Genomic DNA, 25,609 nt, shown 5'->3' on the forward strand with positions numbered 1-25,609 from the left:
ATCGCACGATTGATGAAGGCCAATGCTCCATATGCCTTCTTAACTAGAGTCAGCCTCCGCAGCAGCTTTGAGTGTCCTATGGACTCAGACCCCAAGATCCCACTGATCCTCCACACTGCCAAGAGTCTTGCCATGAATGCTATATTCTGCCATCATATTTGACCTACCAAAATGAACCACCTCACACTTACCTGGGTTGAATTCCAAACAAAACAAAGTGTAGATTATAATGTTAACATACCAGCCAATTTGTGGCACATAATTTGCCTTAGCAATTAGCATTTCTGATCTTCTGCCTGGCTTGAAGGAGAGGGGAGCACAGAGGATGTCTGGGGTGGGGAGGTCCTTGATTATGTCCTGATGAAGGGCCTTGGCCTAAGACACTGACTGTGAATGGGGGTCACCTCATTGGAACCTATTAATGGTGAAAGAATCGATGTGGAAAGGATGTGGGGGAGTCCAAGATCAGAGGACACAGCCTCAGAAAGGAGGGCGCCCTTTTAGAATGGAGACGAGGAGGAATTTCTTTAGCCAGAGATTGGTGAATCTGTGGGATTTGTTGCCACAGACAGCTGTGGAGGTCAAGTTTTATGTACATTGAGGCTAAGGTTGATAGATTCTTGATTGGTCAGGGCATGAGGGGATACAGAGAGAAGGCAGGAGATTGGGACTGAGAGGGAAAATTCATCAGCCATGATGAAATGGCAGAGCAGACTCAACGGCTGATATTCTGCTCCTATACCTTATGGTCTTATGGACTTTATCCGATCCATAGATGCTGCCTGACATGCCAAGTTCCTTCAGCATTTTGTATGTGTTGCTGAAGATTACCAGCATCAGCAGAATCTCAGATGCATTCAAAGCCTCGGGGTTGTTTCTGATCTGGCCTCCCAAATGACCTAGAGTGCTACTTGGTTCAAGTGTGACTATAATTACACAGTAAGTGCTTGTCACATGAATGAGTAAAATAAAGAGCAAACGAGATCCTTGGGAAACAGAGAGCTGCCGTCAACTAAACTCCAGGAGCCTTGTCTTTTAATCATAGTCAACATCACTGTGGTTTTAATTTCATTAGAAACGGCAACCATGTTAAACATCTACTCACAGAAAATTGACTGATTATTCACGTAGATTTCAAAACAAACAATTAACAGGGGAAAGTCACTCTGTGATTCTGTTTGCTGACTACAGCAGGTCAATAATTGAAATATATACATTGTCAGAGAATTAGATTTCATATTGTGCCATCTAAAGGATTTTATCATGTTAATGAAGATCTGCACACATTTACCAAGGACATTCTAGGAAATCTGTCACTTGTTCTAGCAGAATGCCACTTATCGTGACAATTATTGAAGCTTTTGTATTTATTTGTTCATTTTTGGGATCTGACCGACGCTAACAATGGCAGCGTCTATTGCAAATTCTTAATTGTCTTTGAGAAGGTGGCGGTGACCTACTTTCTTCTCCTACTGTGGTCGTTCCAGAGAAGAACTGTTGGGGATTGAGTTTGGTGGTAGATGGGTGTCTCAGTAGTGTAGCATTCAGCGTAATGCCATTGCAAAGCCTGCAACTCGGGTTCTGTCTGCAAGGAGTTTATATGTTCTCTCCCAGGTGCTCAGGTTTCCTCCCACATTCCAAAGACGTATAGGTTAGTAGGTTAGTTGAACACATGGGTGTAATTGAGTTGCACAGGCTCATTGGTCCAAAGTCTGAGAGATAGGCGGACTGGGCAGTAATTCCCCTGACTGGACATCTGCTGCTTCATAAACCCATGGACTTGAGTGTTTAGTTCCCCTTCCCTGTGAAAAGCACGAGGTGCATTCACATATTTTACACTCCTTCAGGTTCATATACAGTGTACCATTGATGCAACTTTCAAAACTCTACTGAAAAACCTTGGTTGAAGTCACCGCTTATTCAGGATGAGTGTTTTAGTTATTGGAAGAGATAAGGATCTAAGACTACAAGACCATAGAAATAGGAGCAGTAGTTGGCCATCTGGCCCATCAAAGCTGCTCCGCCATACAAAGCTGAAAGTATAATGTAAATTTATTACCATATACTATGCTGAGATTCATTTTCTTACAAGCATTCTCAGTCAATAAAACAAAGAAATACAATGAAATCAATGAAGACTGCAAACAAGCAAAGACTGACAAACAACCAATGTACAACAGAGGACAAACTGTGCAAATACAAAAAAATGATAATAATTCAATAAGATCATCGCTGATCTAGCCGTGGACTCAACTTCACCTACTTGCCTATTTCCCCATAACTATGGGGCAGCATGATAGCTTAGTTGAGAGCACAACGTCTTACAGTACAGGTGATACATGGTCAATTCCCACCACTGCCTACAAGGAGTTAAGACATTCTCTCCATGACCACATGGGTTTCCTCTGGGTGCTCCAGTTTCCTCCACATTCCAAAGGTGTACCAGTTGGTAGGTGAATTGGTCTTTGTAAATTGTCCCATGATTAGGCTAGGATTAAATCGGGGGATTGCTAAATAGCGCAGAGGGCCTATTCCACACCGTATCTCAATAAAAAGTAAAAATCTATCTAACTGTAATCTTATTAAATATAATCTTAAGTATACTTAATATATTAAAATATATGTAAATATAAATATATTTAATAGATAGCCTCTCTTCTTAGATTTGTTTTCCCTGGAGCAAAGTACAAAGATTGGCTTTATTTGTCATATGTACATTGAAATGTGTCATTGTGTCATTTTGCGTTGAATAACATCAGTGAGAATTGAGCTAGGCAGCCGTCAAGTGTCACTGCTCGACCCGCTGCGTTCCTCCAGCAGGTTGTTTGTTGCTTCAGATTCTAGCATCTGCAATCTCGTGTGTCTCTCTGTCAGAATTGATCTCGGATGAGAGAAAGGAGTTTTGAAAGGGATCTAAAAAGATATTTTTTTTAGACAAAGAGTGATTGATATCGGATACAATCACTGCGTTCAAGGCCTACAAGGACACAGACTCGTGTGGCCAATGGGATGAGTGAAGATGATTGATGGAAACAAGGCGAGTTGAAGGACCCATTTCTGTGCTCTGCAGCTTGATGACTCTTTGGCCACAGACCTTCAGTACTACACTCACTGGCAACTTTATTAGTACTAAGTGGCCACTGAGATTACGTGCATGGTCTTCTGCTGCTGTAACCCATCCACACCAAGGTTTGACTCGTTGTGCCTTCAGACATCTGCTTCTACACACCACTGCACTGTTGTAACGCATGATCAGGAACAGTTATTATCCTTTAACCATCAGGCTCTTGAACCAGCGTCGATAAGAAACATAGAAAACCTACAGCACAATACGGGCCCTTTGGCCCACAAAGCTGCCCCGAATATGTCCTTACCTTAGAAATGACCTAGGGTTACCTATAGCCCTCTATTTTTCTGAGCTCCATGTACCTGTCCAGGAATCTCTTAAAAGACTCTATCATACCTGCCTCCACCACTGTCACTGGCAGCCCATTCCACACACTCACCACTCTCTGCATAAAAAAACTTACCCCTGAAACCTCCCCTGTACCTATTTCCAAGCACCTTAAAACTGTGCCCTCTCGTGTTAGCCATTTCAGCCCTGGGAAAAAGCCTCTGACTATCCACATGATCAATGCTTCTCATCGTCTTATACACGTCTATCAGGTCACCTCTCATCCTCCGTCGCTCCAAGGAAAAAAGACTGGGTTCACTCAACCTATTCGCATAGGCATGCTCCCCAATCCAGGCAACATCCTTGTCAGTCTCCTCTGCACCCTTTCTATAGTTTCCACATCCTTCCTGTAGTGAGGCGACCAGAACTGAGCACAATACTCCAAGTGTGGTCTGACCAGGGTCCTATATAGCTGCAACATTACCTCTTGGCTCTTAAACTCAATCCCATGATTGATGAAGGCCAATGCACCGTATGCCTTCTTAACCTCTGATGCTTAGATCGCATTTTCTTCCCATTCTGATCATTGCAGCATTATTGTTTACCCATCACACCCTGGACATCACCTGTTCCAACTCCTTCCTTCTGGTAGGTGCTTTAGATCGCTATATGCCAGGACAAATAGGTACAAGAACAGTTTATTTCCATATGCCATCAGTCTTATGGACACTTGAATTTTAGTCTATTACAAACCAAGTCCACCTGTACATACACAGGTATACCTCATTGTATATAGTTCACGATTATTTGCACTATTTGTTTTGTTTGCTTTTTGATTCTGTACAGTGAGATCTCAGGGAAACCGGCATCAAATTCCCTGTATGTGTCCACATACTTGGCGATAATAAAGGATTCTGATTCTGATGTTTGGTTTGGTCTAAACAACAACCAAACCTCTTGACCATGTCTGCATACTTTTATGCATTGAGTTTCTGCCACATGATTGGTTGATTAGATATTTGTAATAATAAGCAGGTGTATAAAGTGTGCACGAGTGTGTGTGTGTATTTATATATATAGAGTGACACTTGCAGGCTGCCCCCAAAACATCCTCATACTGTGTTCACACAAATGAGACAATTCACCTTTTGTTTTGATGTACATGTGACAAGTTAATCTTCATCAAGATAGTTCAAAGGAAAAGCAGTAACAGAGCGAAGAATGTAGTGTTATAGCTGAAGTTACTCTCAGGGAGTCTAGAGAAGGCTTGACCCAGTAACAGAGCAATGGAGACTATTCAGCTGTGGACAATAACTTTTAATAATAAATGGCAAAATAGCAAGATACGAGGGGCCACAAAACAATAGAGAACAGAAACTAACCACAACAGGCAACAAGGTAAACTTTAGACAGGGAGAGTGAAGGCTAGGAGCAACTAGTTGAGGCCAGCTGGTTTGATGAGTGACCACAAACTGTGAATGAGAAATGGGGTTAAATAGGCTGCAGGTGATGAGACTGGAATGAGCTTCAGATGAGTCCTGTTAGCCAGCTGGAGACTGGGTGGTGATAGTCACCGTAAAAGTGCAATGTAGGTAGAAAAATAAAGTACAAGGTAGATTGAGAGATCAAGAGTGTATTCAAGATAAGGGATGGGATGGACCCAAACATTAACGGTCCAGCATTTAGCAGTTCCTCATTCATTCAGTGAACCAAGGTAACATGACTGCCTACAATACCTTCTGACTGTTTCCTCTCCTGTCTGCTTTCATCATTCGCAGGTACCTATATAAACTTCGGGATCTACACATCAACTATGAGAACTTCACAGAGGCTGCCTACACCCTACTGCTGCATGCCAAGCTACTCAAGGTAATGGCCAAGTGATTTCTGAGAAACATGTGTTTGCATGTGGAGGCAGGTAACTCAGGATTGGCTGCCGTCTCCTCCAAGTAGCTGAGGTTGCTCATGATGTTCCATTGTTGAGGTTGGAGTAAGGCGGTGCAGGTCGCTTCAAGAATGTGATGGCTGTGGGAAAGTAGCTGTTCCTGAACCTACTGGTGTGGGTCTTCGGGTTTCTATACCTCCTGTCCAATGGCAGCTGTGAGAAGATAGCATGGCCAGAATGCTGGCTTTGATCACAGTTGCTGCCTTCTTGACGCTTTCAAATTCAAGTTCAAGTTGAACTTTCATTCAACCATACGTGAATACCCATGATATAGTCAAATGAGACAGCATTACTCTGGGCCAAAGCACAAAGCACAGTACAAACAGTCTTACATGGCATAAGGCGCATACAGCACATATACAGCAGCGAGCATACATAAATAACAGTAAAATACAGTCATACAAAAAAATATATAGACCAAGACCCTGAGTCCATGAATTTTGCAGTAGCCTGCAGTCCAACACATTGCAGCTTATTTCCTGCGAAGTGAACACTGACTCCAACTTGGACAGCACATCACATCACACCGCCTCCAGTGGAGTGCCTGACTCCTTCGCTTCCCCCGGCCTAGTTCTCGCTATGATCTAGTCCGTGCAGCTCCCCCACCGTCCGCCCTCCGCCCTCACCATTCACCAATAAACCAATGAATTAGACTTGCAGTCTTCCACACCACCGATGTCCCACAGCATCATGCAACCACAAAAAAAGGGCGACTAAGGCGGCCACTTGCTGTCAGACTGTACACCTCCTTCATGCGCTGACATCTCTCTGATGCAGGTGGCACCGCGGTCTGCACCAAGTCCAGCTGCTTCAGTTTCTCTGCCAGCAAGTGACTCGCTAATGGAATTGAGCTGCAGTACTTTCAGTTCTTTATGTCCCTGTAGGGTCTTGACCCCACAGAAGCTGCTGCGTCCTAGTGCGCCGCCATCTTACTGGAAGTCAGCTTTCAGTCATAGGGAGGTGGAGTAACATTGGTGATTGAAACAATCCTTTGGTGAAAGAGAATGATAGATCATCAAATTATCCTTCATGGGTTAAACTAAAGAATGGAAAAAGACACAGGAGCAGGCCCTTCAGCCCAACTACCTATGCTAACCAAGATGCACATCTGAACAAGTCCCTCGAAAACTCTCCTATCCCTGCACCTGTCCAAGTACGTTTTAAGTGTTGTTAATGAACCTGCCTCAGTCACTTCCTCTGGCAGCTCATTCCAGATATGGACCACCTTCCGGATGAAAATGTTTCCCCCCAAATTCTTAATAACCCTCTCTCCTCTTCTCTCTAGTTCTTGTTTCCCCAATCCTTAAACTCACTAAGGTGCATTCACCATATTAATGCCTCCCCCCAAAATTTTATACACTGCTGAAAGGTTCACAGTAACAGACAATAAATGCTGGAGGAACTCAGCAGGTCAAGCAGCATCAATGGAAAGGAATAAGCAGCCGAGATTTTGGGCCGAGACCTTTCAAGATTCCTTCTCCCTTGCTCCAATGAAAAAAAATCCCAAACTGCTCAATCTTTCTCCATAACTCAGTCCCTCAAGTTCTCGTCACTTCCTTTTAAATCTTCTCGGTATCCTTTTCAGCTCAATGACATCTTTCCTATAGCAGGGTGATCAAAACTCCACATAATTGCAGAAGTGGTTCATTTTGGTAGGTCACATTTGAATACAGAATATGGTATTGATGGTAAGACTTGGCAGTGTGGAGGATCAGTGAGATCTTGGGGTCAGTGTCCACAGGACACTCAAAGCTGCTGCACAAGTTGACAGCATTGCTGAGAAGACGTATGGTGTGTTGGCATTCATCAGCCATGGGACTGAGTTCAAGAGCTATGAGGTGATGTTGCAACTATATAAGACCTTGGTGAGACCCCACTTGGAGTACTGTGTTCAGTTCTGATCATCTCACTACAGGAAGGATGTGGATACTATAGAGATAGTGCAGAGGAGATTTACAAGGATGTTGCCAGGTTTGGAGGGCGTACCTTATGAGAATATGTTCAGTGAACTTGGTACCAAGGGGATGTCAGGGGTAAGTTTTTCACACAGAGAGTGGTGGGTGCGTGGAATTCACTGCTGGCGGCGGTGGTAGAAGTGGATAGAATGGGGCCTTTGAAGAACCTCTCAGATAGGTACATGGAACTTAGAAAAATAAAGGGCTACGTGCTAGGGAAATCCTAGGCAGTCTCTAGGCTAGGCTACATGGTCGGCACAACATTGTGGACCGAAGGGCCTGTAATGTGCTGTAGATTTCTATGTTCTATGCTCTATAATATTCCAAATGCAGCCTCAGCAATGTCTTTTATAACTGCAACATGCCAACTCAGAGCCCTGACTAATGAGTGCCAGTGTACCAGAAGCCAATCAGACAGATGGGAGTATACTAAGGGTGTCCAAACAACTCAAGGGATATAGAAGGGCAGACGGGTGAACCTATGTCTCAAACACAATACTCTAACATTAAGTCTTGCCGAAGGATTTCAGCCCAAAATATCAAATGTGCTTTTTTTAATAGATGCTGCCTGGCCTGCTGAGTTCCTCCAGCATTTTGTGTGTGTTACTCTTTTTTTTAAAAAATATTTTTTTTATGCATTTCTACAATACAGCTACAGAAAAAAACCATCAACAAAATGGAGATTTATACAGTGCAAAACAAACATGTCCAATATATAATTCATAACAATAAAGAAAAAGCACCCAAAATAAACTCATGTAAGATTAGTATCCTCCCCAACCTCCCACAAAAAAAACCCCCAGGCCAACGATTTCTGTGTATAAAAGAAAAAAATTAATCGGAGCATTCGACCCCACAGAGGTGTAAATATATACATATCTATATATAAAAAGAAAATATAATGCCGACTACCAAAACTATAATGTAATTCACAACAAAAAACCGTAAACTTACAGAAAAAAAGCGGAAAGTAAGGGATTGTAGTGCAAAAAAAAGGATACATTTAATCTAAAGAGGAGTTATGGAAGTATTTAAGAAGAGGTCCCCACACCTTATGAAACTTTATGTCCGAATTAAGAAGTGAATAATGAATCTTTTCGAGGTCTAAACAGGACATAATATCACTGAGCCATTGAGCCTGAGTGGGTGGGGCAGCATCTTTCCACCTAAGAAGAACCAACCGTCTAGCCAAGAGAGAGGCAAAAGATAATGTTTGACATTTAGTCGGTCTCAAGTGCATGTCTACTTCACCCAAGGTGCCAAAAAGAGCAACCAGTAGGTTAGGTTCTAAGTGGCAATTAAGAGTATGGGATTTTTTTTAAGAATATGGGATAGGGTTGAAAAAACTTCTGTCCAGAATTTCTCTAGACTAGGACAGGCTCAGTACATATGGATAAGAGAAGCCTCACCCCCTTTACACTTATCACAAATGGGACTAATGTCAGGGTAAACTGTGATAATTTAGTTTTAGACATATGAGCCCTGTGTACAACCTTAAACTGCAAAAGGCAGTGGCGAGCACATAAAGAGGTTGAGTTAACGGACTTAAGAATTGAATCCCAAACCGCATCAGATAAGGAGATATTTAAATCATGTTCCCAGGCAGTTCTAATTTTATTGAAGGGGGCATGCCTCAAGATCACTAACTTATCCCGAATAACAGATAATTAAACCTTTACCCAATGGATTGATACAAAGAAACAGGTCCAGAATGTTTTTCTCAGGCTTCTCAGAGAAGTTTGATATTAAAGGGTTAATGAAATGTTTAATTTGAAGATATCTAAAGAAATGAGTATTAGGTAGGTTAAACTTTACAGACAGTTGTTGAAAAGTTGCAAAACGATTACCTATGAAAAGATCTTCAAAGAGCCTAATACCCTTTCTATACCAGTCGTAAAATGTTGAATCCCACATGGAAGGTACGAAAAGATGATTGTGTAAAATAGGGCTAGAGAGAGAGAAACCATAAAGGCTGTTATATTTTCTGAACTGAGCCCATATTCTCAGAGTATGTCTAATAAGAGGATTAACAATTAGTCTAGGGAAGTGACAGGGAAGTGCGGATCCAAAAAGTGCAGAAATGGAAAGATCCTTACTAGAGTTCAACCCCATTTTGGGCAGTCAGACTGATTATGGAAGAAAGACCAAAAATAATACAACGAATATTGGCTGCCCAATAGTATAAATGAAAATTAGGCAAGGCCATACCACCTTCCTTTTAAGATTTTTGAAGGTGAGCTTTATTGAGTCTAGAGCATTTACCCTTCCATAAATGGGACGAAATAATAGAATCTGACGCATCAAAAAAAGCTTTAGAAATAAAAATTGGTAAAGACTGAAACAGATACAAAAATTTAGGAAGGATATACATTTAAATAACATTAATTCGACCTACAAGAGACATGGACAAGGGTGACTACTGTGTCAGATTTTGTTTTGTAGAGTTTAGAAGATTGGTAAAATTTGCTCAAAAAAAAATTCTTAAAGTTCCTTGTTACTGTAATACCAAGGTAAGTGAATTGGTTGTTAACTACTTTAAAAGGGAGGTTACGGAATATTAATGCTTGTGCTTCTCTGTTGATTGGAAAGAGTTCGTTCTTGTGTAAATTAAGTTTATAACCGGAGAGCTGACTAAATTTATTAAGGAGTGAAAACATTGGGGTAGTCAGGTTTGATATAAAAAGTAAAAGATCATCAGCATAAAGGGAAACTTTATGCTCAGCACCTCCTCTCCAAATCCCTATCAATTCAGCACAGCTACGAAACGCAATCACCTGTGGTTCTATAGCCAATTCAAAAAGTAAGGGACTTTAAAGGGCATCCTTGACAGGTGCCATGTTTAAGGCTGAAAGACTGGAATTGCTGACAGTTGGTCAAAACAGAAGCGGTGGGACATGAATATAACAATTTAATCCATGTAATAAAATTTTGTCCAAAACCAAATTTTTCTAAAACCGCAAAAAGGTAATTCCATTCCACACTTTCGAACGCTTTCTCCGCATCAAAAGAAATAACACATTCAGGAGTCCCAATTGAGGGTGAATATAAAATATTAAATAAGCACCGTATATTGAAAAGGGGAAGGCGGTTTTTAATAACAGTTTGAGCTTCAGAAATAATAGAAGGTACAATGTTCTCTAATCTACGAGCCAAAACTTTAGCCAAAATTTTAACTTCGACATTTAACAAAGAAATCGGCCCATACGAAGAACACTCTGTTGGATCTTTACCTTTTTTGGCTAAAAGAATGATACATGTCTCGTTAAATGATGCTGGCAATTTACCATATTTAAACGAATCAGATAGAATTAAAATAATTGAGACAAAAGCAGTGAAGAAAATGATTTATAAAATTCTACAGAAAAGCCATCAGGTCCAGGAGATTTACCCGACTGCAATGCAGAGATGGTAGATGATATTTCCTCTAGTGATAATGGCTCATTGAGTTTTGCTTTAAAGTCAGAGGAGAGCGAAGGAATATTTAAACTGTTTAAATAATGCTCAACAGAGATACTATCATTTAAAGATTCAGAGATATGAAGTCGAGAATAATAGTTCTTAAATGTATCATTAATATCAGAATGATTCTAAGTAATGTTCCCATTTCCCATTCGAAATTTTGTAATTTGTTGTTTAGCTTTAGAGCGTCTTAGTTGGTTAACTAAAAACTTACCAGATTTATCACCATGAATATAAAATCGACTCTTACGTTCAGGAAGTCGGTGTTCTACTGGCTGAGTGGAAATGAGGTCAAACTTAGTTTGAAGTTCTACTTGCTTCTTATACAGTTCGGGATTTTTGGGCTGGGCATATAATTGTTCTGTTGCTTTAATTTGACTGATCAAGACAAATCGCTCTAAATAGGTCTTTCTTTTGAGATTCGCAGTGTATGAAATTATTTGACCCCTCAAGTATGCTTTCATAGCATCCCAGACAACCTGGGATGAGATTTCAGATGACATGTTAGTACTTAAAAAAAAGTTATCTGATCCTTAATAAATTTTACAAAATCATTATCCGACAACAGGGTCCGGTTAAAATGCCAATGTTTATTCATTTGAGGAAAACCAGGGAAATTTATGGACAGGGTAACTCAGGCATGATCCGAAATCACTATACTCTGATAATCACAAGAGCGAACAGATGGAATCAGCTGATTATCCATTGGGAAATAATCAATTCTAGTAAAAGTATGATGGACATGTGAAAAAAAGGAATAATGTCTCTCAGTAGAATGGAAAAAACGCCACACATCAGCAATACCAGAATTAGAAAGGAAAGAGTGAATAGATAAAGCAGATTTACTAGGGAGTCTAGGAACAGAGGGGGATCAATCCAATACTGGATCTAACCAACAATTAAAATCACCACCCAATATGAGGGAATATAAACTCAGTCAGGCAATAAAGAGAAAAAAATGATCAAAAAAGTCCACATCATCTGAGTTGGGAGCATGGAGGTTAGCCAAGACCACCCTATTATTAAACAATTTCCCAGAGACAATAATAAAGCAATCATTTGTATCCGATACTTTGTTGTGAAGCTCAAAGGGAACATTCTGATTAATAAGGATTGAAACCACCCTCCCTCCCCCGGCTTTAGCCGGAAAAGCAGAATGGAAGTGCTGTCCCACCCACCTAGACATTTGGTGAGAGTTATCGAAGCTACAAATATGTGTTTCTTGCAAAAAAGCAATGTCAGCTTTGAGCTGCTTAAGATGTGAAAACACCTTCCTTCTTTCAACAGGATGGTTCAATCCCTTAACATTCCAGTTTATAAGATACAACGGGCTAACCATTGTCATATAAAAAAGCATAAAGGGTAGTAGGCGTAAATAGGAACAAACATTCAAATAACAGCTCTGGGGCAAAAATAGGACAAGAAAATCAGGACAAAAAAAAAGTCTTGAGTAACAAAGAACAACTAAGGGTTGTATAAATAATATTGGCACTAGGGAACACTCCCCCACCCCTCTATTCCCAAAGCAAGAAAGCTACCAATGAACAGCAGCAAGCTCTTCAGAAAAAAATTACCCCTAAACCCAACTTCCAGTTTCTGAATATCTTCATAAGCTCTGTTTAATAGTTCATAAAAAAACAGAGAACTTATGCACTATGAATTAGAATTGTACATAAAGAAAAAAAGAAACAGTACCATCAAAGAGTATTAGACTTAACTGAAAGTAATAATCCAGAGTACCATATGTGTGAAAAACTATAAAAAAGAATTCAGTAATTAAAAATTTAAAAAGAAAACAGGGAAAAAAAAACAAAGAGAGAAAAAAAAGTACTAAAACGGCCATTTTAAATAATCAAATCGAGTCTGAAGGAGTCACCATGGCAGGGAGACTTTTGATAAATTTCTGAACTTCTATAACAGAGTTAAACCATTTTCAGTAATTTAAAAATTTAAGTTAAAAAACAACAAGGAAAAAAACCGAAGAGAGAAAAAAAGTACTAATCAGCCATTTTAAATAATCAAATCAAGTCTGAAGGAGTCGCAATGGCAGAGAGACTTTCAATAAATTCCTGAGCTTCTGTAACAGAGTTGAACCATTTTTTGTCCCCAGTAGAAAGAGTTATTCAGAGATGGGCAGGATAATGCAGAGAGGGCCTGAATCCACGATTGTAGAACTCTTTCATAACGACTTTATACTTGGCACTCTGCCTCAAAACTTGAGGAACATAATCTTCAACAATACGAATGGAATGACCCTTATAATGCAATTTTCCTCTTTGACGTGCTTCCATAATCAAAAGGTTTTTCACCTGATATCGATGAAAACAGAGGATAACTGGGTGTGGCCGAGAGCCTAATTCGGGCTTGGCCAGAAATGAACGGTGAGCTCTGTCTAACTCGGGTAAATTCGGAAGAGTATCTTTTCCAAAAATCTCACAAAGTAAAGAAGAGAAAAGTTCAACAGGAGATCCGCTTTTGATATCCTCTGGCAGACCGAGGATTCGTAGATTATGCCTTCTGCTCCAAGCTTCGAGATCAGGTATTTTAGAATCTAAAATTTAGATGATAACTTGGTTAGAACAAACGGCTTCCAGCTGCTGAACATGACATTTTAAATCTTCGGTCTCTGAGTCAAGATGAGAGAGACGTATGGCATGATCCTCCACTTTGGAATTAATTTCATCCAATTTTGACTCCAACAAACTGAAAGAAGACTTATATTTGGACTTAAGTTGAGATATAATCTCTTGTCGGTGCTGATCCAAAATGGCGATAATGTCGGTAGAGGAGCTGGAGACAGTCACAGTCGCAGAGACTTCTTTTTTCCCAGATTTAGAGGGCTTGAAAGCCATTGTAGGACAGGTGTATTCGCAGGCAGGTAGGAGAACAAAAAAAAAATTAGCAGTTTGGGGTAAAAAAAGAAGATAAGAAGTGCGGAGGTAAGAAATAAAACGGAGCGACAGTTTTAAAAGATTAATCTATCGCCATCTTATCGGAAGTCCCGTGTTACTCTAACATTAACTGTGGTAAAGCGAATGCTGGGCAAAAGGTGAAGCTACATCTCTACCAAAGGAAATGTCAGGTGCTCCTTCCTTCCCCTAGCCTGCAGCACCTGCTTAACCACCCCACCCCCCACCCAATCAGGGTCATTGATGCCATTGGAGCAGGTGGTGGATGGTCATACGAGCAGCCAGTGCAAATCACACGCACTGTTTATGCAACCACTGACACCAAGCAGACAATCTCTGAAGAGTATTGATAATGGCTGAGGTTAACTGTCTCCTGAAAACAGTGTCCAGAAGAAGGCAATGGCAAACCACTTCTGTAGAAAAATTTGCCAAGAACAATCATGGTCATGGAAAGACCAAGATTGCTCACGTCTTACGTCATGACTCATAATGAATGAACGATAGAGAGTGCAAGAGGTATAGAGGACACAAAATTTCTGAACTCTATTCAGGGGGAATCTTTCAGCCAACATTTAGCAAGCCCAGCAGGAGACGTTGGTTGGGTAGGTGGGACCATGTCGGTTTGGTTCCAAGGAGATCAGGAGAGGGAGTATCAAAGGACAACACTTGTACTGTGGCGATCATAATTCAGTTAGATTTTATGAAGTTATGTTAACAAAGTCAAATAAAATAAATGAAGATTTGAGATCAAGCTATTTTTCTTAACTAGATGAAGAAACAATTGAGTTAAGAAACAAGTACTTGGAGGTAAATCAGTCTCAGTAGAGAAACAGGATAAACAAGTTTGAGAATGGAAATGTTACAGACTACAAAGTCTCTGATCATAAGCTGCATTGTTGCACCAAAAAATAAGAAAATCTGAGCACATTTCACCAGTTTTGGCATCATTACATGGCTGCCTGTGTACTTTCAGATTAAATTTAAAATATTTTTAACTGTATATCAGTGTCAGAATTATCTAGTTCCTCTGCATATTTTGAAGCGTCTATCACCTTACATTCCTGATCATAATCATGGATCTGCAAATATTGGTTTGCTTGGTGTTCCTAGAGCCAAGCAAATAAGCATAAGTGATACAGCCTTTTGCTCTTGTACATCAAAAATCTTGAATACTCTACTGACTGACATAAGCCGGGCTAGTACTGTGGAACTCTTCAAGACACTTCTAAACACCTACTTTTTTAATTTGACCTACTTATTGTTCATTTGTTTGTTATGTGCCGTGTTGTATGCTGTGTCTGATCATGGTCTTTCCAAGTGAGGCGTCACCAGTGTTTTCTAAAGTCTCAGTTTTGCATCCTTGCTTTTATATTCTAGTTCTCTTGAAATGAATGCTGACATTGTATTTGTCTTCCTCAGCACAGACTCAAATTGCAAATTAACCTTTAAGGAATGCTGTACAAGGAGGACCAAGTGCCTTTGCATCTCAACTTTTTGTATTTTCTCTCCACTTAGAAAATAGTCAACCCTTTCATTTCTTCTACCAAAGGGCACGGCCATATGCTTCCCAACACTGTATCCCACCTGCCATTTCTTTTCCCATTCTCCTAATCTGTCTAAGTCTTTCTGTAGCCTGTCTACTTCCTCAAAGCTACCTGCCCCTCCACCGATATTAATATTGTTCCAAGGTCCATTTGCACCACCAATTTCATTATTCGTTTACCAACGTGCATGACCATACAGTTCTCTATACTGTGTTCCATCTGTCACTTCTTCACCCATCTCCTAATCTGTCCAGGTTCTTCTATAGCCTTCCTGCTTCCTCAACACTACCTGCCCTTACACCTGTCTTCCTAACATGTGCAAAGTGGTCACAAAGCCATCATTTCTATCATCCAGATCATTGCTATTTCCCTGTAGAACACCACTAGTCACCAGCAGCCAACCAGAAAGGGCCCCCGTTATTCCCCCTCTTTGCTTCTTGCCAGCCTGCCATCAGTTTTGATGGGTTTGACAGGGTAAATGCTTCAGAAATTGTCACCCTGATCAGTAAATTTGGTGTAAAAAAAAGTCATTAAGAAGGTAAAGATGGAATACAAGTGAGCTAGCCAATAATATTAAAGAGTACACCAAAAGTTTCTTCAGATACATAAAGTGTAAAAGAGAGGTGAGAATGGATATGGGACCACTGGAAAATGATGCTGGAGAGGTAGTAATGGGAGATAATGAAATAGCAGACAAACTGAATAAGTTTTTTGCATCAGTCTTCACTGTGGAAGACACTAGCAGTACGGTGGAAATTCCAGGTGTCAGGGAACATGAAGTGTGTGAAGTTACCATAACTGGAGAGAAAGTTCTTGGGAAATTGAAAGGTCTGAAGGTAGAGCAGTCACCTGGACCAGATGGTGTACACCCCAGAGCTCTGAAAGACATGGCTGAGAAGACCGTGAAGGCATTAGTAATGATCTTTCAAGAATCACAAGATTCTGGAATGGTTCCGGAAGACTGGAAAATTGCTGATGTTACACCACTCTTCAAGAAGGGAGAGAGGCAGAAGAAAGGAAACTGTAGGCCAGTTACCCCGACCTCAGTGGTTGGGAATATGTTGGACTCTATTAATCCTGAGGTCTCAGGATACTTGGATGCACATGATAAAACAGGCCATAGTCAGCATGGATTCCTCAAAGGAAAATCTTGCCAACAAATCTGTTGGAATTCTTTAAAGTTGATTTTGTGTACAGTCGTCCCTCGGTATCCGCGGGGGATTGGTTCCAGGACCCCCTGCGGATACCAAAATCCACGGATGCTCAAGTCCCTTATATAAAATGGCATAGTATTTGCATATAGCCTACACACATCCTCCCGTATACTTTAAATCATCTCTAGGTTATTTATAATGCCTAATACAATGTAAATGCTACGTAAATAGTTGTTATACTGTATTGTTTAGGGAATAATGACAAGAAAAAAAAGTCTGTACATGTTCGGTACAGACACAACCGTTGTAGCTCTTCTGGGAACGCTGATGCAGCCTCGGCGTCAGCCAGTGCCAATTCTCCCGTGATCTTTAAGTTCTTGAGGCTGTAGCGCTTTACATAGCTAGCCAGCCATCCCTTACTGGCCTTAAACTCCTTCCTCTCGCTCACAACACAAGTAGCGAACGATCGAGATGCGAGGTGAACAATGGTCAAACAACAAGTGCTGGAGAGAGGCTGAGGATCTGTGGAATGGCGGGAGGCTACAGCAGGGTATGCCCACACATCACTTCATTCGCGTGGATTCAGCGTAGTGCTCGGCAGGCGGCAAATTCAAGTTTTGCTTTTTGGAACTTTCTGGAATTTTTTTTTCGAATATTTTCGATCCGCGGTTGGTTGAATCCACGGATACGGAGAGCCGACTGTACTTGGTTTTTCAGAAGACCTTTCCCAAGATGCCACATATGAAGCTATGGATTACAGAAAAGATTCTGGCATAGATAAAGCGGTGGCTGATTGGCAGGAGGCTAAGAGTAGGAATAAAGAGAGCCTTTTCTGGCTGGTTGCCAGTGACTAGTGGTGTTCCACCAAGCTCTGTGATGGGACTGATTCTTTTTATGTTATATGTTAATAATTTGGATGGTGGAATTGATGGCTTTGTTGCAAAACTTGCAGACTATAAGAAGATAGGTGAGGGGCAGGTAGTTTTGAGGAAGTAGAGAGGCTACAAAAAGACTTAGACAGACTAGGAGAATGGGAAAAGAAATGGCAGATGGAATAGAGTATCAGAAAGTGTATGGTCTTGCATTTTGGTAGAAGAAATGAAAGCATTGACTCTTTTCTGAATGGAGAGAAAATACAAATGCAAAGGGAGACCTTGTGCAGGACTCCATGAAGGTTAATTTGCAGCATGAGTCTGTGGTGGGGAAGGCAAATGCAATGTTAACATTAATTTCAGAGGACTAGAATATAAAAGCAAGGATATAATATTGAAACTTTATAAAGCACTGGTGAAGCCTCCCTTGGAGTATGGTGAGCAGTTATCGCAGAAAGGATGTGCTGAAACTGGAGAGGGTTCAAAAGAGGTTCACAAAAATTGAATGATTTATTATAGAAGTGCATCCGATGACTCTGGGCTTGCACTCACAAGAATTCAGAAAATGAAAGGTGATCTCATTGAAACCTATCAAATAGCGAAAGACCTTGATAGAGTGGGTGTGGAGAGACTAAGATCAGAGGACACAGCAGAAGAATAGAGTGGCATCCTTTTAGAATGGGGATGAAGAGGAATTTCTTTAGCCAGAGAGTGGTGAATCTATGGAATTCATTGCCACAGGCTGCTGTGGAGGCCAAGTCTTTAGGTATTTTTAAAGCGGAGGCTGATAGATTCTTGATTGGTCAGGGTATGAAGAGATACAGGGAGAAGTCAGGAGATTGGACCTGAGAGGAAAATTGGATCAGCCATGATAAAATGACAGAGCAGACTCGATGGGCCAAATGGCCTAATTCTGCTCCTATATCTTATGGCCTTATAATCTTATGGTCTTATAGTGTAGTTAGAAGTATAGCAAATGGAATTTAATCTCCAGAAGTGCATGGTAATTATAGAACATGCACTCAGTGGCCATTTTATTGGGTACACCTATACACCTGCTCGTTACTGCAAATATCTAATCAGCAAACCATCTCAATACAAAACAGCCTGCAGATAGGGTGAAGAGGTTTAGTTGTTGTTCAGACCAAACATTAAAATGGGGAAGAAATGTGATCTCTGAATGCACAAGATGTCGAATCTTGGAATGAATTGGCTACAGCGGAAAAAGTCCATGAACTTACACTTAGTGGCCACTTTATTGTTCTACAACATAGAACACTACAGCAAAGTACAGGCCTTTGGCCGACAGTGTTGTAACAACCCTTTAACGTACTCTAAGATGAATCTAACCCTTTCCTCCAACATAACCTTCCAATTTTCTATCATCCATGTATCTATCTAAGAATTTCTTAAATACCCCTAATGTATCTTCCTTTACTGCCATTCCTGGCAGGGTATTTCACGCACCCACAGCTCTGAGTGGAGAAAAAAACACTGACCACCCCCTACACTTTCCTCCAATCACCTTAGCACCCCTGGCATTAGCCATTTAGCCCTGGGAAGAAGTGTCTGGCTGTCCACTCAACCTATGCATCTTCCCAGGATGTATACTTCTATTAATTTATTTATAGAGGTACAGCAAGGCAAGGGGATGTACTTAGAAAGAGAATGTAATGGGAGACAAGTGAGAGGTGTAGAGAAACATGCATCCACCATCTCACCCACCCACTAAAGCTCCCCGGAATCTTACATTACAGTCAATACCAGTGAGAACTGCCCAACCTTGTTTCAAGGTTGTTTCAAAAGACAACTCCCTCAACACAAGAAATACTGAGTGACCTTCTCTGAACCCCTTGAGCAAGATGACAAACACGTGTGGTATTCTTCTGTGGTCTCACCAACAATTTATTCTTTAATTTAGATATACAACGCAGCAATAGGCACTGTGCCTGTCATTACACCCATGTGAACAATTAACTACTAACCCGTATATCTTTGGAATGTGAGAGGAAACTGTAGCACACGGAGGAAATCCACATGGTCACAGGGTGAATGTACAGACTCTGTATAGAAGGCAAAGGGATTGAACCAGAGTCGATGGTGTTGTAATAGCATTATACTGCGCTACTCCAAATTTACAGATTTAAAAGACTTTATGTCAAGCTTTAACAATGTGCCCAGAAGAACAGACTTTATGCTTCCAAGAAGAGTATTAGTTCACACTATTAATTTTCCACTTAAAGAACAACTCCATCTCAAGAATTAATTCATAACTCAGCAACAAAGCTCTCTGGAGTAGTGTTCAAAAAGCTCGCAACCCTGTGATATAACAAATTCTGCCAAATCTGCATTTAATTAGTTGATCCTGTTTCAAATTCATGAATCAGAGTGACCACTTCTACAGCACTTACCCTGTCAAGCACCATCAAATGCGAAGAAATTATCTTAGCCAGAGGGTGGTGAATCTATGGAATTTGTTGCCACGGGCTGCAGTGGAGGCCAAGTTATTGGGTGTACTTAAGGCAGAGATTGAAAGGTATCTGAGTAGCCAGGGCATCAAAGGTTATGGTGAGAAGCTGAGAGAGTGGGACTAAACGGGAGAATGGATCAGCTCATGATAAAATGGCAGAGCAGACTTGATGGGCCAAATGGCCGACTTCTGCTCCTTTGTCTTATGGTCTTATGGTCTTCTGGTCTAAATCTGATGGCACACCAGCAGGAAGCAAAGAGTGGGAATAATGAGGACATTTTCTGGTTGGCTGTTGGTAACTAGTGGTTTTCCACAGGGAGATTTTCATGTTTTATGTCAATGCTCTGGATGATGGAATTGATGGTTATGTAGTCAGATTTGCTCACAGTATGAATATAGGTGGAGGGGCAGGTGGCGTTGAGGAAGCAGGGGGGCTATAGAAGAACCTGGACAGATTAGGAGAATTGGCAAAGAAATGGCAGGTGGAATACAGTGTCGGGAGGTACATTAGCCATGTACTTGGGTAGAAGAAATGAAAGCGTTGACTATTTTCTAAATGGAGAGAAAATACAAAAATCTGAGGTGCAAAGGGACTTAAGAATACTTGTTCAGGATTCCATAAAGGTTAATTTGCAGGTTGAGTCTGTAGTGAGAAAGGCAAAAGTGATGTTAGCATTCATTTTAAGACCACTAGAATATAAAAGCAAGGATGTAATTTTGAAACTTTATAAAGCACTGGTGAGGCTTCACTTGGAGGATTGTGAGCAGTTTTGGGCCCCTGATCTTAGGTGTAGGGGCAGATAGTTTAGAGGAAATAGAGGGGCTACAGAAAGACTTAGAAAGATTAGGAAAATGGGCAAAGAAATGGCAGGTGGAATACAGTGTTGGGAAGTGTATGGTCATGCCCTTTGGTAGAAGAAATGAAAGGATTGACGATTTTCTAAGTGGAGAAAAAACACAAAAAGTTGAGGCACCAGGGGACTTGGGAGGCTTGTGCAGAATTCCCTAAAGGTTAACTTGAAGGTTGAGTCTGTGGTGAGGAAGGCAAATGTGATGTTACCATTCATTTCATGTCTACAGTCAATGTTTCAGGCCAAAACATTGACTATACTCTTTTCCATGGACGCTGCCTGGCCAGCTGAGTTCCTCCAGCATTTTGTGTGTGTTGTTTGGTCTCTTTCCATCCTGTATGATTGTAAGATTCTCGAGGAATCCAGTGCCCAGACGATGTCCAATATGATGTATACCATTAATCCCAGCTCTCCTCTCTTCTCACAAAGATTTGAAGCTTCGAACATAGAACATTATAGTACGGTACAGGCCCTTTGGCCCAAGATGTTGCACTGACTCTTTAACCTACTCTAAGGTCAATCTAACTCTTCCCTCTGACATAGTCCATCTATTTTTATATCAATCCACATGCTCATTTAATATATTCTTAAATGGTCCTAATGTATCTGCCTCTACTACCACACTTGACAGGGCGTTCCATGCACTCACCACTCTTTGTGGAAAAAAAATGACATTTACCTTACCCCCCATTCTTTCCTCCAACCACCTTATAATTATGCTCCCCATGTTAGCTATTTTCACCCTGGGAAAAAGTCTCTAGCTGTCCGCTCAACCTACGACTCATCATCTTGTATGCTTCTATCAAGTCAACTCATTCTCCTTTGCTCTGGAATGAAAAACACTCACTCCCTCAACAGATCTTCATAGGACACGAGATTTCTGCAAGTCTGAATCAGGCTGAGTACCCAGCTAATGTATATTGATGATTTATGCACTGAACATCTCAACTTATATAAAATTAATGTTTATACTTGACATTCTCATTAATATTTTTCACACTTGTATTTTCCCTTTATCTTTGTGACCATTGTTGAAGCAATGGTAAAATTTAATTTCAATTTTTTCTCATGAATCAACCTTGTTGCTTGTATTTGTGTCTCTATTCTGCCTGCACGTCACTCCCCCCCATCTAACTAGTGCTCCAAGCAGCTGTGTTACCCGCCAGTCCTGAGTCTCAAAGAATAAATATACATTGCTTCCTGCAATCAGGGAGAAATGACACAGGAAAATCTGTATCTCATGGTCGAGAATCACTCCTTTCTTTTTCAAAACAGGTTCTTTAAAATTCATTTAACAGGCAGATGGTCATTTAATTTAATATTTCATCTGCGTTCATTGGAGAATCAGCCAGAATATTGAGTTCAGACACTTGAATCGCAATCTTCTGAGCTCATTAACTCATACAGAGTTTGAGACTCCTTGTCTGGCAGTCCCTCAGATGTAAAGCTTATGTCTTCTGCTTAGCAATAGTATGAGCACTTTGCACTAAAATGGACTAACATGGATGTTGCCTGACCTGAGTTCCTCCAGCATTTTCCATGTGCTGGGAAAATTATTGTTCCAGTTGTATGCTTTCTTATAAAAATTGTCTGTGATTTATGTTTAATTTTTTTTTCTTGTGCTTATATGGTATGATGCAATGTGCCTGCAATACTGCTGCAAGAGAGTTTTTCATTGCACTTGTGCATATATGGACTTGAGCATATGAGAATACGATCGACATAATTCGGATTTATTCAAGCCTGTAATCTGAGTTTGTAATCTGTTGTTGTTTTACTGCTTGTTGTGTTCTGCCAAGCACTGTAGGCCTGCTATGTTGGCGCCAGAGTGTATGGCGACACTCGTCGGGTGCCCCCCTAGGTGTGTCGGTTGTAAACACAAGTGACACATTTCACTGGATATTTCGATGCACATGTGATAAATGAATCTGAATCTGAAAATCTGAAACTGATCTGACTCAACTATGAGTCCTGTATTTTGCTCAGTCCATGCCCTCCCCATCTCTGTGACCATCTCTGCAAGCTGCCTGATGCCTCTATCTTCCTCCTGGAATAGCTTCTAATGCACTCACCACCTCTTCCCCTGCACTAGTGCACACATGCCTTCAGTGGCTTGGGCCCTAAGTTCTGAATATCCTTTGCATCATCTCCCAGGGGAGGGGGAAGGTAGATGGTTGGTGGAGGGGGGAATGAAGCAAGAAACTGCGAGGTGATAGTTTCACCTATCACCTACAAGCTTGTACTCCTTCCCCTACTCCTACTTTTTTATTCTGACCACTTTCACCCTTCCTTTCCAATCCTAATGAAAGGTCTTGTCCCGAGATGTTTACTCTATTCCTTTCCGTAGATGCTGCCTGACCTGCTGAGTTCCTCCAGCTTTCTGTTGCTTTGGATTTCCAGCGTCTGTAGAATGCCCTATGTTCATAACGTGCCAGAGGAAGGGGTGGGGCAGGCACAATTACAACAATAAAGACATTTATGCAGGTGCATGGACAGGAAATGGGCCAAATGCAAGCATATGAGACTACAGTACTATGTAAAAGTCTTTGCACCCTAGATTTTTTATATGGTTTCAGATGGTATAGCCTCCACGGAACCTGTCTGGGATTACCCAAGGAGACAGATCCTAGCGACGGCCAAAGTCTGCAGAAGAGCTGTAGCAAGTTCTCCAAGATGCAGCCAATTTTCTTTAAAAATTACATGACAGTGTATCAAAGAGAATTGATACAATTTTAAAGGCAGAGGGTAGTCACACCAAATATTGATTTGATTTAGATTTTACTGTTTACTGCTCTTTATGGTGAATTTTTGGATATTTAGAAACATTTCATTTCATTATTTTGGAAAGCATCTTCATTTTATAGATTTATTTTGCATGTCCTTAAGACTTTTGCACACTACTATAGCTTAGGTAGGCAACTTAGCCAGGGTGGACAGTTTGGGCCAAAGGGTCTGTTTCTATGCCATATAACTTTACAACTCTAGCTAAGCTCCAGTCAATAGTGATTACAGTTCTGCTTACCCACTCCTTTAGATCAATGAACACAATCACTGTGCCGATTATTTCCAATTGCAACCACAACTACTGGGGCCAGGAAGTTAACTTAGCTTTGCAGCAGAGTATTAAAGTTCCATTTTCACTTCAGCGATGAAATTAACCGTTTGAGGCCATCATCAGATTTAGTCATTGTTGTGTATTTAATATTTCAGTCATATTTGAGTAATATTGTAAGCACTCTTTGATTAAATAGTTCATTGCAGGTTATCTGTAAAAAGTACGTAAATGGCATGCATCATCACGCCACTGCATCATATGCAGGTGCCTCACTAAAAGTAAAAAAGAAACTAAACGTGCATGAGTTATCTCCCGGCACCATATTTTCCTTTTACTTGGTTCTTATGTTTTGGAATTGCAAAACATAGCAGTGGTGATGAAGAGGGTTTAAACAAATTTGAGAAGATTACCTACCTATTGAAGCACAGCGAGACATTCAAGTTTAAAAAAAAAGTGCATGAGAAATTGTCGAGTTTAAAAAGATAGCACGGCATGCGTTATTCACAAAAGGTAGAAAATGGACAAATTCATGGATTCATAAGGAGTGAGTACCAGATGATAATAAGTTTTTAAAAAGAGCAAAAATAGCTGATGGTATCAGAAAGATAGATATGCTCAATTGCACAAGAGATAACTGCATATTGTATACTGAGCAAATTGAGCAATATTTTGAAGTAAATGGAATAGCTATTGAGAAACAAATGCCAGTTTTGCCAAGTGTAATAGGTGGGAAAGCATAGAGTTTGCTTAGACGTTTGACTGTTCGACCAAACCAGCTGAACTGAGCTTTGGTGATATCACAAAAGTAATGCAGGAACATTTAAAGTGGGAAACTGTTGATCGCAGAATGCTTTAGGTTTCATAAGCGATATAGAAAGGACAGGGAGTCCATTTCACTGTACATGGTTAAGTTGAAGAGATTGAGCATTACCAGTTCAGCAATGGGTTTAATAATGCACTGAGAGATCATCTAGTTTGTGGAATCTTACAAGAAAGCATTCAAAAACAGTCCTAACCAAAGCTCAACTTACATTTGAAAGAACAGTTGAAATTGCTGTATCAATGGAAACAACAGGCAGAGATAAATTGAGTTGCAGTCAGGAATGAAGTGAGCATGAATAAAATTGCAATGTCTAAACAGAAACCAGCCTGGCCAAACAAATTATGTTAACATTGAGGCAAATTTAAAGGTGAAATTTGCAGAAAATGTAACAAAGTAGGACACATACAAAGAGCATGTTGGACAGACAAAAATAAATGGATTGCACAGGGAAGAGAAAAAGATAAAAAAAAATCAAGCTGCAGTTTCAAAAACAGCATGCTGTTGATAAAAAGTCTGATAAATAGTCATAGTCATACTTTATTGATCCTGAGGGAAATTGGTTTTGGTTACAGTTGCACCATAAATAATTAGGTAGTAATAAAACCATAAATAATTAAATAGTAATATGTAAATTATGCCAGGAAATAAGTCCAGGACCAGCCTATTGGCTCAGGGTGTCTGACCCTCCAAGGGAGGAGTTGTAAAGTTTGATGGCCACAGGCAGGAATGACTTCCTATGACGCTCTGTGTTGTATCTCGGTGGAATAAGTCTCTGGCTGAATGTACTCCTGTGCCCAACCAGTCCATTGTGTAGTGGATGGGAGACATTGTCCAAGATGGCATGCAACTTAGACAGCATCCTCTTTTCAGACACCACCATCAGAGAGTCCAGTTCCATCCCCATAACATCACTGGCCTTACGAATGAGTTTGTTGATTCTGTTGGTGTCTGCTACCTTCAGCCTGCTGCCTCAGGAAATAGAGACGGCTCTGACCTTTCTTGTAGAGAGCCTAGTGTTCTTTAACCAGTTCAGTTTGTTGTCAATTCGTATCCCCAGCTATTTATAATCCTCCACCATGTCCACACTGACCCCCTGGATAGAAACAGGGGTCACCAGTGCCTTAGCCCTCCTCAGGTCTACCACCAGCTTTTTGGTTCTTTTTCACATTAAGCTGCAG

At 40.7% G+C, this 25,609-nt stretch overlaps 1 protein-coding gene across 1 annotated transcript in view; it reads left to right on the plus strand.

The window, feature by feature from the left end:
- The window catches only part of LOC140196859 (dedicator of cytokinesis protein 2-like), a 1,243,024-nt gene that overhangs the window by 1,096,948 nt on the left and 120,467 nt on the right, over nt 1–25,609 (plus strand). Inside the window, exon 37 of the mRNA XM_072256747.1 lies at nt 5,173–5,263. Coding sequence (XP_072112848.1) covers nt 5,173–5,263 — 91 coding nt within the window. The remainder of the gene's footprint in view (nt 1–5,172; nt 5,264–25,609) is intronic.

The sequence above is a fragment of the Mobula birostris genome, chromosome 4 (assembly GCF_030028105.1).
Source record: "Mobula birostris isolate sMobBir1 chromosome 4, sMobBir1.hap1, whole genome shotgun sequence".
In the NCBI taxonomy this organism is placed as follows: Eukaryota; Metazoa; Chordata; class Chondrichthyes; order Myliobatiformes; family Myliobatidae; genus Mobula; species Mobula birostris.